The sequence below is a fragment of the Oryzias latipes genome, chromosome 8, assembly GCF_002234675.1.
Source record: "Oryzias latipes chromosome 8, ASM223467v1".
NCBI classification, from domain to species: domain Eukaryota; kingdom Metazoa; phylum Chordata; class Actinopteri; order Beloniformes; family Adrianichthyidae; genus Oryzias; species Oryzias latipes.
In genome coordinates, this window is record NC_019866.2 from 23021871 (window position 1) to 23036170 (window position 14300).

The 14300-nt window shown below is 43.8% G+C and overlaps 1 protein-coding gene across 7 annotated transcripts in view; it reads right to left on the reverse strand.

The window, feature by feature from the left end:
• Positions 1 to 1149: 1149 nt before the first annotated feature.
• Positions 1150 to 14300, reverse strand: part of caskin1 (CASK interacting protein 1) — a 117492-nt gene continuing 104341 nt past the window's right edge. For 6 of the 7 annotated variants that reach the window (XM_023957765.1, XM_023957764.1, XM_023957770.1 and 3 more), the window contains 5 exons: positions 11577 to 12742; positions 10995 to 11291; positions 9743 to 10316; positions 6682 to 7177; positions 1150 to 5393 (listed from right to left, as the gene is read on the reverse strand). In XM_023957765.1, the coding sequence (XP_023813533.1) occupies positions 5297 to 5393; positions 6682 to 7177; positions 9743 to 10316; positions 10995 to 11291; positions 11577 to 12742 (2630 nt within the window). In that variant the 3' untranslated portion in view covers positions 1150 to 5296. The remainder of the gene's footprint in view (positions 5394 to 6681; positions 7178 to 9742; positions 10317 to 10994; positions 11292 to 11576; positions 12743 to 14300) is intronic. The other variant, XM_023957766.1, reaches the window with a different exon arrangement.

A 14300-nucleotide genomic window follows, 5' to 3' on the forward strand; every position in this document is an offset into this window, starting at 1 on the left:
TTAGAAATGTATCTCTGAGTTGTGGGCGGGGTTGCTGGGCATGAAAATTTTCTTTCCTATCCCACTCATGTCAATATTTGTTGTTGTATAAATTATGAGTCATATTATTCACTAAAAGCTGATAAAATAACCCCAGAATGAAGAAATGGAGAACTATAGTCTACATTTGACCATTTTCCACATACTTCCCCTCGTAAAGCCTCTATACCTTGAAAAGCCTTTAACCAATTACAGACATCAGCTTCCTGCTGACTCTGGGCTCGCTTCTGCCTAATTCGGATTTTACTCTGTTCATTTCACGTAGTTGAAATGATTTGACTGTAGTGTGTTAAATAGTAGAAAGATGGACTGTATACAGTACTGAGGCCCTACGTCAGTCCAAAGCTTTTGCCTTTTCTCATCATGTTTGCTAAACCTGTTTTGGCAGCCATGTTTTAACCTCCATGACGTCAAAATCTCTGATAAGACAAGAAGGTAATTTGTGGAAAAAAATGCTAGTCGGTACACACTAGATATGAATTTGTGCGCACCAAATGCTAATTTCTTTGCACGAAATGCTAACTTTTACTCCAAGATGGTAATTTGTGCTCACAAAAAGCTAATTAGTGCAACAAAATGCTAATTTGTTTGCACAGAATGCTAATTTGTACGTGCAAGATAGCAATTTGTGCACACAAACTGCTAACTTTTACTCCGACGTAGTAATTTGTGAATACAAAATGCTAATTGGTTTTCACAAAATGCTAATTTATTCTCACAAAATGTTAAATTTTACTTACAAAATAGTCATTTGTGCTCACAGAATGCAACTTGTGCACACAAGTTACTATTTTATGTGCACAAGATAGTAACTAGTATTTTGTATGCACAAAATGCAAATAAAATGCTTATCTGTGGCCTCAAAATATTAATAGTAGCACAAGGTAACATATTGTGGGCACGAGATACTAACTACTTTACACAAATTAGCATTTTGTGGCCATAAATTAGTAATCTTTGGAAACAATGTCATGTCCAGGGCTCTGCAGTTTCTAAAAATTCTGTATTTCCATATATATTCCTCCAAGTCTGCCAGTGGGGCGCCAACATGACTGAAAGCCAAAAACTACATCGAGTTGGACCACAAAAGAGAAAATGAAGGATCCGCCATTTTTGTTCATACCCATCTACTGTATTGAAGTCAGGCCAAAATCACAAAGCAAGGCACATTTTAAAGAAAAGAATTCAAACAATACAAAAAAATGCATTAGAGTGAACAAGTTTTACACATTGCCACACCTGGACACATGTAGGCAGAGAAATAAATATGAAAAAAAAAAAAGAAATTACACAATGAAATATTCCATGATGGTATCCTACAATGACTCTTTAGCTTAGACCACTTAAGCAGGAGAAGCAACTGATTCAACACCTAGATTAGATCTGTTTACCTTGAAAAATACTCTTCAGGATAACAAACACATCATAAATACACTTCCTATTTTTACTTTTGGCAAATATCCATATATATAGAATCTCTATGTGATCAGAATTTAAATACCAAAGCTCTGAATTATTATTTATTGATAAATATGTGGCGTTTGGCTGCAAATGAGACTGTGAAACCCTTTATTTTCTGAACGGGTTGAGAAGCTAATTAAATACAGGAACATTACACCAACTTATCATTTAGTACACGAAACAAAGCAAACAACACCAGGCTTCACAGATCTCCATGACTGATAACTCCATCCCAACTTTCCCCTTTCTCCTTTTTACGTGGCAGTGGCAAACGTTCGTGGAGACGTCCTGCGGTTGCCACGGTGATGCTGATGAGAGTGGTGATAGATTGTCATGACAAAACAGGGGGGCGAGTGCGACTTCAATCCCTTTTTTCTCAAAACTGCATGTGCTGTTGAAACCTCCTGAGCTTTATGCCGATCCGACTTGAGAGTCTGACTTTCCAAAGTTTTATTGTGCGACACGCCAAATCTAAAAGCATCAAAAAACGGACAGAATAGTGGCATAAACCTGAGTCATTCCTGGTGCAGGAGGTTGACGTTGAATGATCTTCAAAATGACTGTTACTAAACCTTTAGAAACACAGATTAAGACGAGAGGCAGAGCTAATCTGACAGATTATCAAATGGGGTTTAACTCAACAAAACCTAAATGTTGATTATGAAGGGAGGTATCAAGGTCATAAACATTAGGGATGCCACAGTTCTTGGTTTAAAACTGAGTCGTACGTTGATCCATTGAACCGAACAGTGGTGAAAGTCAACCGTTGCAGACCTCCCGCCTACCGCCTCCTGTGTTGTGCTAAATGTATTATTGATTGTTTTTTTGCATTACGTCAGGCCCTCGTAAAGATGTTTCTTCTTTATTACTTGCTTATTAGCAAATTAAAAATGTCGGAATTTTACTTTTTGTAAAACACAAATCGTACATCAAAACTAAACAGAATGGATGTTTGAACAGAATTGTTAAGAAAGTGGCATCCCTAAAAAAACATGGATCCCAGGATCAAGCATGGCGGTAGAAGCATCATGTTTGCCCTGATGCTCATTAAGTCACCTACACATCTTTTGACCCACTAAACACAAAACAGTGTTTTTGATTAACGCTCACTGTTATTTTAGAGTATAGAGAGTAAAATACTAATATGAATGCGTGACCAAATTCATAGTTTTCCTCTTGCTGATGAAAATCTAGAATTCGTAGACATGTAAAGGTGAAATCGTCTTTGCTAGCTTTTAATCTATTTTCCATCATCCTGCGAAAGAAACAGATGAATGCTGACGTCTGCTAACTTTGCATGTTCAGGGTTTACTAACTTCATTCAGGATCATGGAAGGTAGGTGAACATGTGACCAAACACGGACATGCTCCACAGCACGCAGCTGCTCTTCCCTGGGAATCAAACGGTAGAAAAATGCTGACATTTTTACTGGGATGGACGTAAAAACTGCGTCTGGAACATGACGCTAGGCCTTCATTGCTCTGTCAGGAGAGTCGGAACCGGACCTGATCCTGAATCCGTCCGTGGGGGTTTGTCCGTCGCATCTCTGGATGTGCATGTCTGGAGCTGCTTGACCTCATGATGGGAAGTGTCAGATATGATAAAGGTAAAGCTGAAGCCCTTCAGGAAACAATGACACATTTAAAAACCGACTTTTGTTGTTTCTCTAAAGAGAATCTGTCTGATGTGCAAGAAGAAACAGTTTCTTCTCTTTAACTGCTCGTGTGTGCAAACGTGGAATCCTTCAAAGACATAACTGAAATATTTCTTATTTTCCATCATTAATTTACTGTTGAGATAAAAACTGGACCCTTTTTTCAAAAAAAACACAAAAAATGCATCAAACTGGCTGCAGCACTTTCTATGAACAGGGATTCTTTTCTCCTTATATGAAAGAGGAGTTGGGGGGAAAAAAACAAAACATTTGCATCGTTTTTAGATTCAACTCAAAGTATTATGAAACAATTCTGCATTCAAAGATGCATTTAAGAGAATCTGAAATCTAAGGTTCAAGTCAAAACTCTGGGAAAATGGGAAAAATTGCCAAATTTTTGAGGAATAAAAGCTACAATTTTACCCTTGAAAATGTTCTCAGGACTAAATCAGACCTCAGATTATTTTAGAACTCCAACACTTTTTTTTCTCTATTGACATTTTGAAAACAAAAGTCAAAGTTTGAGAAAAGAGTTAAAATCTGATGAGGAAAAAAATCTTTGATTTTCTGTCATCAAGGAAAAATCAGATCAGAATCAGGACATGGTGTCAGAATAATCAGGAAAATGGTTCCAACTGGCAACAAAATCTGATCTGAATTTCAAAACTCTTCATTTTAGGATTAAAGGAAACATTTTAGAAATTTAATCTCTGCTCTGGAAATGATATAAGCGGTTTTCCTCCTCAGTGGCCTTTTTTCTCTTTTCTCACAAACGTCTAAAAAATCTTTTCCTTTTTTTTCTGTCTTTATTGTCTTTGTAACATACACTGCCCTAATCTGCTCCCTGACCCTCAGACATCCTGCTGGAACCATAGACTGTATAAGAGAACTGGACTGAGTGACTGTGATGTCATCCATAGAAAACCGTTGACTTCCAGCTCCAACCAGATGAAGTCAACTCAGTCGCCATGTTTCTGTGATAAGGACGCCGCCATGTTGGAGCCATTACATTAAGTAATGTTCGGTCCATAACGGTCTGAGTCATTGTTTCTATGGCAACTACCTGCCATTGAGGAGCTTGCTTGAATACGAAATCTGTCAAACGTTTTGAACGTTCTGCATGAGAACTCATGCTTTTATTGAGGCATCTGATTGGTCAGTTTTTAACTCGAATAACTTTCCCTCCAGTAAATATATCAAGAACTTGTTTAAAAAAAAACGTATCAGAGCAAGAACGGTTCTTCTAACCAATAGAATGATTTTGGCGGGTACTTCCTGTTTGGGACGCCAGGGAGCAAGAGTCACTATGTCCAGCTCTCCAATACACTCAATGGCTGTAACCTACCACAGCTGTGTGTGTGCGTGTGTGTGTGTGTGTCCGGGTCATTGTGCTTCTTCCGTGTGTGCGTGTGTACAGGATGGTAAAGATGATGATGGGTTTAGAGATTCGTCCAATGCAAGAAACTGAATCTAATCCTGAATTTCCACAAGTCCTCCTCCACACTTTCTACACACCTACACACACACACCCCCACACACACACACCAATCCTTTTGGAAATCTCATTTTGGTCACAGATTAAAAAAAAAAAAAAGAAATTCCATCAAGTCATTTACATCATCACAACACCAGAGGTCACCATTCCACACAGAACCAGGACATCAAACCAAGAGCTAGAGATGTATATATATCTATATATATATCATATATTACTGTGCTAATGCAGGACTTTTCAGTAGATATAAACTCTCCATGCTTAGAATGTACATAAACCGGCACTATGATTCATCACATAGTGGGTTTTTAATCAGTGTTTTTTTGTTCCTCTTGAAGAGTCTGATTAGTTTGGGGCTGCTCCTCTTCATCTCTTATATTTCTGTTCTGTCCTCGTATGTCTTTTGGTCCTTACAATCCTCAGCTCTCTTTTAGCACCTCCTATGCTCCTTTTCTCTGCGAGATGAGGAAAGGAGCAGGCCTTCAGGAGACAAGTGGATGGATGGCAGTTGGAGCAGGGAGAAGGGCGGAGTTTGCTTGAGAGAGAGAGAGGAGGATGAGGAGGCAGGGAGATGGAGAAGCATGCCGCCTGTCGTGCCGCCCGAGTCTCTCCTGGTGCGGCTGCCACAGGGGGGAAAAGCTCCCTGCTACTCCAACATGGCGTCCAGCTGATCGGCCAGGTCGTCGAACATGCTGCCGATGTCGTCCAGGATGCTCACCGTGGTTTTCTGCTCCGCCACGGAGCTGCATCCAAACACAGAAGAAGACGTCAGTGAGACAGGAAACCCTGGAAAACTATCATCATGAGCTACCCTGAGGTTACTGATGCTGTGCTAACACGGAGAGGTCTTCTCTAGCCTCACGATGAGACACTTCACACAGCACCGCAGGGGCAAGCTACTGGTTAGCTCCTGCAACGAATTGGTTTGTACAAAATTATGAAAAACAAGTTGAATCTCAGGCCTTTATAGCACTAATGTCTCAATGATTGCCAACCAGCTCAGTGGCCTTGAGAGTCCACCTTGAGACTGGAAGGTCGTGAGTTCAAATCCAGGTCAAGTCATACCAAAGACTCCAAAAAAAGGGCCCAATGTCCTCCTCCTTCACACTCGGCATTAAGGGGTTGGATTGGGAGCTTAAACCCCCAAATGGTTGGCTGTGTCTGCAGCTCCCCAACGGGATGGGTCAAATGCCGACCACAAATTTCCCACACCGAGGTGCGTGACAACTGATGGGACTTAAACCTTAGTGATGAGTGAAACAACTGTTTGTAAGTCCAAGTTGTGCCCTAATTTCTTTGCATTTGAGTTTAAGTCAAGTCTCGAGTCTTAAAAACTATAGTTGAAATGAATGTTTCTAGGTTATGTATATTTCCATTTTAACAGCCTGTGAGGACGCGGACAGTTTCTGCATTTCCACTGCGGAAGCTTTAAAAAAACGTGTAATTTTACACCTGAAAGTCAATTCATGGATATGAAACAAATACACAAACCTGAATTTTCAAGCCTTTTAGGTTGACTTCAGTCTGACTCAGGCCTCTGAGTCATGAAAGTAAAATTTAGCAACATAAAGAAACTGCGATAAAACTTTGTCTTATGTCAGCAGCTGAAGCGTTTGATATCCTATTTTGTAGGTGTCATGTGATCTTCTTCCATCTACCTGTCATCGTTTTTGTGCATTCTGCCATTTTATGGGTTTATCAAACGCACTAAAGGGATTGTGTTCACTATTTAAAAAGAATTAGAAAATGACGTTTGAGCAGAATTTTTACATAAACACACCGTTACAAGGTTAGGCCCTTCGATTGGCTGCTTTAGACCATTTACATCATTTAAAAACAGTATTACAGGTCAGATGATGAGACAACATGAACTATAAGTAACTAAACCCTTCCAAACACGTATACAGCTGTTTGACTTTTAGAAGGATGAGGTTCAACCAAACGCCAACTGCTTCACTGGAGTTTGAACATGAATGTTCAAACTCCAGTGAAGGTTAGGGAGGACAGCTGGTGTGGAGGTGTGTGTCTTACTCCTCCTGTCGCAGGATCTTGTCCTCCACCGCCTGCAGAGCGGCAGCCAGGGATGCGCTCGTCTCCTCCAGCTTCTGATGCACCAAAGAATCCACGCCAAACTCTGCGGTGGTGTTGGCGTGAGGCATGAAGCCGCCCCCAGCTATCCCACTGTCCACTGACACCCCCCCAATGGAGGAGCGGGGCGGCTTGACAGGAGGAGGGGTTGGGCTGGGAGTGGCAGGAGTAAGTGGCGTTGTGGGGGTTTGGGGTGTGTGGGGGCTCTGGGAAGAAGGACTCGTTGGCTTGGCGTTTGGGGGGCTGGGAGTGTTGGATGTTGGGAATGTGGGGGGCGAACTGGTCTGTCGTGCCACTACAGCATGCTGCTTGACAGGAACAGAAGCCGTGGTCGGGGATGAGGGGCCGGTCATGGAGTGGATGAGCTTGGCTGGTTTGGGAGCTGTGGGCGGGGGCGCTGGTTTGGGCGAGACAGGTGGAGGAATCTTCTTTCCTTCCACTGCAGAGGAGAGGGAGGAAGGAGGTCATTGAAAAAAGGAACCATTTCAAGATTTTGATGTTTGCAGCTTGTTCAGCACCGTCATTTTCATTTAGTTTTGAAAGATTCTGCGGGAACAAAAAAACGTTGTTGTATAGAGTTTGTACCAAAAGCTCAGAATCCACTTGGCAAAGGATTAGGCCTTTGTTACAACTGCCCTTAAAGGTGGTCTACGGGAGAAAGATGCGCAAACCTGTACGGGACACGCAGAGCCAAAATGCTCATCCACTTTAAACGTCATGAAAAGCCCAGAAAACTTAAATCTATTTTTATTAGCCTTACGAATACATTTTGATACCAGGGCTCCAGACTAACTTTTTTCACTAGGAGCACTGTGGCCCCTAACTGAAAATTTTAGGGCCACAACCGGCAAATTTAGGGACGCATACCGTAAATCAACATTCTAACCAAATCTACTAATTTCCACTGTATAACTAATAAATACTTTAATAATATATGCAGAAATTACAATGTGCTGTTTCAAATTCAGTGTCACATTTTATTCTGCACTTTTGAAGATGCAACAAGAAGGTAAACTGACAAAAGCATTGCTGTCATGACAGTACAAATACTTAAGAAAACGGATGGAAATGTATGTTGGTGACACCAAATAAGTGCAGCCAAGATGCACACTAAGCGTGTTTGAGATCACCCAGGTGAACTCAACGCTGCACAGATCACCTGGTGTGTGACATTTATTTTTGTTTTTGCTCCAACTTCACCTGTCAATCATCACAAAAATATCAGGAGAAAGGGGTGGGAGCAAGGGGCAAACCTACCCGGACACAGCTGAAAATTTAGTACTGAACTAGGGCAGAAAGCTGCCCTACGACTACAAAACAATGCATTATGGGACATGTGTCCTGATGGTTTTTGTAGTTGAGTGATTAATTAAAATAATGTAAAATACCAATTCATTAAAAAAAGGCTACATCCATTACAAAACATTAAAATAATCATAAAATATATAATAACACAGATCACACTAAGGGGGAGAAGAATATTAAAACTAAATTGAATGTTAAGGACAACTCCAATTTCCTGTTCTCCTTCAGTCTTGCGTCTTGCTGCAGATTCGCTTTCATCTCACAGCCCCCCCCCCCCCCCCCCCCCCCCATTCTGGTCTCCCTAACGATCCAGGCGAGGTGCTGGTTCATCTCAAACACATCTATCATTGCATTTTCCCCACGTATTTTCAGTGAGTCTAAAACTAATGTTGTTGTTGCTCACACGTGTTTAAAGTTCAAGCCCCGTTAGCTGTCACGCATGTAGGTGTGGGACATTTATTCTCCTCAGCTGACCCGACTCCCGCGGGAGCGATGTGCTGCCGTAACAGCCGTGCATAAACCGTTTGATGCTACGCCGTAACCGTAACCAATACCTAAACCTTCCTCCGGGTCTGTGTGACCCAGAGAAAAGTTCAGCACGGGCTGCATGTATTAAGAAAATTACGAGCGAATAGATACGTTCTAAAAAAGAAAGTAAGGAACTCCTTAATGAGGTCCGGGGAGGGAGGGGGCTGTCAGGGTTCCTGCTTTCAAGCCCTGTCACAGTCACGCCCCCCAAGAGTCACATACTCCACTGTGATTGGTTGGTCAGCTCCGCGCACGACAATGAAAAAGTGTCTTTCATACAAACTGCCGGGCTGCAGTAACATTAAACTTTCATATTAAGGTGGGGGCCGCAAAATATCATCTTGGGGGCCGCAAATAGCCCGCGGGCCGCGAGTTTGAGACCCCTGCTGTACACTCTGGCACTGGTACACTAGCCGCAGGTCGGAAGAACGAATCAATGGTTTGCTTGCTCATAGCTCAGACGCACATATCAGGTTGTGATGATATTTGTCTCTGTTTCCTTCCCGCAGATATTTACGCGCGCGCGAATATCTCTAGGCCCCTCCCCCTACACGCATTTTAGCCACTCATTGATGTGCCCCTTCCACGTTTGATGTATAAAAAAATACGTAGGGTGGGGGAGGCAAATTTACTGGTCGCACATGTGCGAATGGATGTAAAATTCAGTCGCACACTCTCAAATTTTGGTCGCAAAATGCGACCAAATGGTCGCAGTCTGGAGCCCTGCTTGATACACTTCCACACTCATGACAATGGTATGTTCCAATTTTCTTGAGGTGGCCATCAGAGCCTCCCAGACAAACATTACCCTTTAGATGCTGCCATTCTTTTTTGCAATCCTCTATGGGCCCGGACAACCCAAAAACCCGCAGCACCCATATCTATTCAACCCTCATATGGGTGCATGTGACTAAGGCTATCAGGTTGTTTTTAAAGCTTTGTCCAAAACATCACACTAGTTACCACACTTGACACATATAATCTTTCAAATCTTTTCTCTTAAAAAAATTTGCCAAATTCTAAATCTGTCCCACAATGTCTATGACCAAAGATCTGAAGGGCCTCTTTAACAACAGTACAACATTCATAATACCCCATTAGGATCCCAAATTCTCCTATACTGGCTTTATAAACTGCTATGTGCACAGTAACAGTTTTACACTGTCAGTACCTGGACTTCCAGGCGTTCCAGGGCCTGGCAGTGGGATCTTCTTGTTGGGCGCGGCCTGTTGGGTGGTCTGTTGGGTGCTTTGTCTCTTTATCTGTGCAACAACAGGCTTTGGGGAGACCGGAGGCTTTGGCTTTCTCAAAGGACCTCCGTCATTTGCAGTTGGAGCTCCATGGTCCACGCTGTCTCTGTGAGGGATAGTGGTCACTCCTTGCTGTGGATAATTCTGGGGTTGTGGCTCTGACACTGGGACGTCAGATGGTTGGCAACGTTTCACTGTGACTGTGCCGTTTTGATAGGGAACTGGTTGGGTAGTTTTAGGCTGGATGGTGCTCATGGGCTGTCCATTGGCTGCAGACAGTTCTGTGTAGCCCTCTGGTTCTTTGTCTCGACTTTTGGGTCGTCGTTTGACGGTGGATGACTCTTGAAGGATGAAGTCCGAGCCGTTGGGGTGGGACTTGGAGCTGCGCGGCCTTCGTTTGAGGGTACCCGTTGATTCCGCTCTGTCCTCCTGGGTGTGTCCGGCGTCCGGCTGGGGGCCATCGCCGTCACCCTGCAGGCAAACACAAAATACACACTAACGGAAAATTCATACATTCGTGGTAAGAGGTCATTGAAGCACAAACAATTAAAAACATTTATATAGACAAACGTAAATGAATAAAAAAGCCAAGCGATCATAGCATTACAGCTATAGTTTACATTCAAATTCGCATCTAGAAAATGTACAACAAAGCTGACTAGATAGACAATTAGCATAAACTAGATAGGCAGAAGGCAAAAACTAGAGTTAGCATAAACTAGATACACAGTTAGCATAAACTAGACAGCATTGTTAAGGTAGCGTAGCGATTGCAGACTAGATAATCTTCAAGCATAGCTGTTGCTGACAAAGTAGCACACAAAACGCAGGTTTGACATCGGTCAGAGTGGCTTAAATGCAAAGCACTGACAGCACAAAGCGTTTATGCTGAGCAGGAAGCATACGTTAACTAGATAGCATAGCTAACATGAAAAGCGCAGACAAGAAAGCATTGAGAGATAGTGTAGACTAGACAGATTAAGATAGATTTTACAGACTATTAACACAAAGTGCGAAGACTGCTTGACTAGATGTAAAACACAGTTAGATAGCATGAAACAGACAGCATTAAAGGTCTTTACTTGGTACTTAGCAAAATGTTTGCATACAAACATTGACATTGGATAAAAGCTACAGACAGACGTTGATGTATATTTAGAAATAGATAGCTACCTGTCCTTCTCCTCCTTCTCGCCCCTGGCGGCGAATCGTTTGACTTCCCTCTTCAGCAAATGGTAGGTTTTCTGTTGAACTGCCGCTGCCTCCTGAATTGGGTTGCGTTGATGACGTATAGTGAGGTGACGGCAGGGGAGGGGAGGCTTCCGTTAGGGTGGAGATGGGGAGTAAGTCTGAGTTGGTTGGCTGTTCACGCTTTGCGGCCTCGACTAGCTCAGTTACTGGGCCACTGATGGTCCGCCTTCGATTCACCACCTCTCCATTCAGACCAATGGCATCGCGGGTTTTTCCCACCTGGGTAAAACACCAGAAAATCAACAGCTGATTGTTTTGAAAATGTAGCTTAGAAATACTCTATGAGCAATTAATGATCGAACGTCTTGACACGGCATTAAACAACGTTAAACGTTAGCATTATATAATAATCACCATAATTTTTCTGTCACCCATCATTTTTTTTTGTTTTGAAATTTACTTATAAGTCTAGTATTCACTAACCAAAGACTTCTCTGACTGCACCTAAACACTAAACCCCAAACACCACCCAACAGTTTGTTGGAGAAGGTAGTTGTTACTTACCTGCAGGAAGTTCTTTTGAAGAGCCATGCCTTTAGCTCCACCCCCTATGGAGGACATCTCTAGCATGGCAGCTATGCTCCTTACACTACCCATGCTGGTGGTCTCCACTGCTGTGGTCTCCAAAGACATCCCCAGGTCGCTGGCCCTGCGCTGCTGGTGGTAAGGCACGTCCAACATCCCACCGGTGGTGGTCAGTGTCTGCAGCTCTGTGTTGGCTTCTGTCAGGTTGGAACTGGAGCTGGAGATGGCGGAGCTGGAACGTTTGGGTGGTGGTGGTGGGGGACCTTTTTTCTTCTGGCGCAGGGCAAAGGTCTGCGTGTGGTTGCGGTTGGCTCCCTTGTCCTGGTTGCGAACAGAGTGGCTTCGGCTCACGCGGTGAGTCACCGTTGCATATTTGCCCCCTTCCCCTCTTACAACGGCCGGACCCTGACCTCCAGGTGTTTCTGCTTCCCTCTCGTCTCTGTTTGGCCTCTCATCACACTCCCCGTCTGAGACGGCATTTCTGTTGAGGCTGTGTGCATGTTTCTTCTGGAGAAGCGAGGGATCTGCTTCCTCTTCTTCTGCCAGTTCAGCCTCTGGTGGTAAACAGAGAAGTGGGAGCTGAGCCTGCTGGGTCTCCCTAACATCCATTGCCTGTGGGTGGTGCTGAGGTTGTGGCTGCTGCTCCAACTGGAATTGAGATTGCTGTTGGGGGAGCTGACAGGGTGCTCCGCGATGGGTTGGAGAATGTGGGGGGTGTGAGCGTGGCGCCTGAGGGCGCTCCTCCTGGATCAACTCTTGAGACGGCCTGGATCTGGGCTGTGGGGAAGCGGTGCTCTGAACAGAGGAGGTGGATGAGGAAGAGGAAGTCCTGGTCTTGGTTGGCGTATGAGGTGGTGTGTAGGGTGGTGCCGGCTGGGAGTGGGAATGGGAGTGACGGTGTTTCCCTTGGGAGGACACGCTGCCTCTGTGGGAGGTGGTGCTCCCCTGGCTGCTCTGCTGCCTCATAGTCCGTGCTTCCTTCTTAGGCGGCCCCCCACCTCCTCCTGCTGTGGTCTCCTCGTAGTCTTTGCTGAGGGTGCGAACTCGCTGACCTTTCACCTCCTGCCGTGGCTGCGTCATGGCATTTTGCAGCTCAGGGCTTAGTTCACTGTCCTGGAAGGTGCTCATCTTTGGAGACATCACCTCTAAAAAAATGAAAGACTTTATTTAGAGAATCTAAGGAGGCCAAGTATGAGCTAAACTGCCTTCCCTCATGCTATATGGTGGTCCTCGCTATAATGCCATTCACCTCTCGCTGTTTTGTATATCTTTTCAGTGTAATTTTGTACAAGTTTTTTTTTTACAGTGCATTGTGTTCTTTGTCCTAATTGACTCTTGACCTTGTCAGTATATCTCCTCTGTGCCGTGTCTCCTGTAAAATAACGCCAAATTTCTCTAAATCTTCTATCACGAGCAAAACGTATTTTTCTTCGAAGGTTTGAACTTTGAGAGTTTAAACGACAGAAAATGTGTCAAAATGTTCATGTCTGTCTGAGAAAAGTGGATAAAATCTGTAGTGAGGAGTTTTGCTGCCTTAAAAGATCTATAGGAATTATAAATAAAATAAAGATGACTAGTTTGTGGATTTCACCTATGGCAGGTTATCTTTAGAATGTGACCCCTACAATGAACGAGAGAACACTGTATTAATAAAACACAGTGGGGCACAGAGTATTTACTCAGCCACCAATTGTGCAAGTTCTCCTACTTAAAAAGATGAAAGGCCAGTCATTTTCATCATAGGTTTACCTCAACTGAGAAAAATCCAGAAAATCACAATGTTTGATTTTAAAGAATGTATTTGTAAATGATGGTGGAAAATACTGGCTTGGCCACGCCAGGACCTTGACATGCTTCTTATGAAGCCACTCCCTTGTTACCCGGGCAGTGCGTTTTGGATCATTGTCATGCTGAAAGACCCAGCCATGTTTCATCTTCAATGCCCTGGCTGATGGAAGGAGGTTTTCACTCAAAACCTGACCATACATGACTCCATTCATTCCTTCCTTTGCACAAATTAGTCGTCCTGGTCCCAGCCCCAAAGCATGATGTTTCCACCCCCATGCTTTACAGTAGGTATACAGTAGGTAAAGGCTGCCATGGTGCAGCAGTAGGGCGGTCGACCCATGATCGTAACATTGCGGGTTTGATTCCCGCCTCGAAAAGTCCTTGGGCAAGACACTAAACCCCACCTTGCCTCTGGTGGGAGGTTGGCGCCAGTGTTCGGCAGCGCCACCAGTGTGTGAATGTGTGTGTGACTGGGTGAATGGGTCTTGACTATAAAGCGCTTTGGGCCTTGTAGGTAGAAAAGTTCTAAATAAGTATACGCCATTTACCATTTAGGTATGGTGTTCTTTGGATGCAGCTCAGCATTCTTTCACCTCCAAACACGAGTAGAGTTCTCACCAAAAAGTTCTATTTTGGTTTCATCTGACCATAGGACATTCTCCCAATCCTCTGATTGATCATCCAAATGCTCTCTAGCAAACGTCACCTGATGGGACCTGCACATGTACTGGCTTTAGCGGAGGGACCCGTCTGGCGTGCAGTGGTGTAGTGTGTTACTGATGGCCTTTGTTTATTTTGGTCCCAGCTCTCTGCAGGTCATTCACTAGGTCCCCCGTGTGGTTCTGGGATTTTTACTCACTGTTCTTGTGATCACTTTGACCCCACGGGGTGAGATCTTGCCGGAGTTCCAGATGG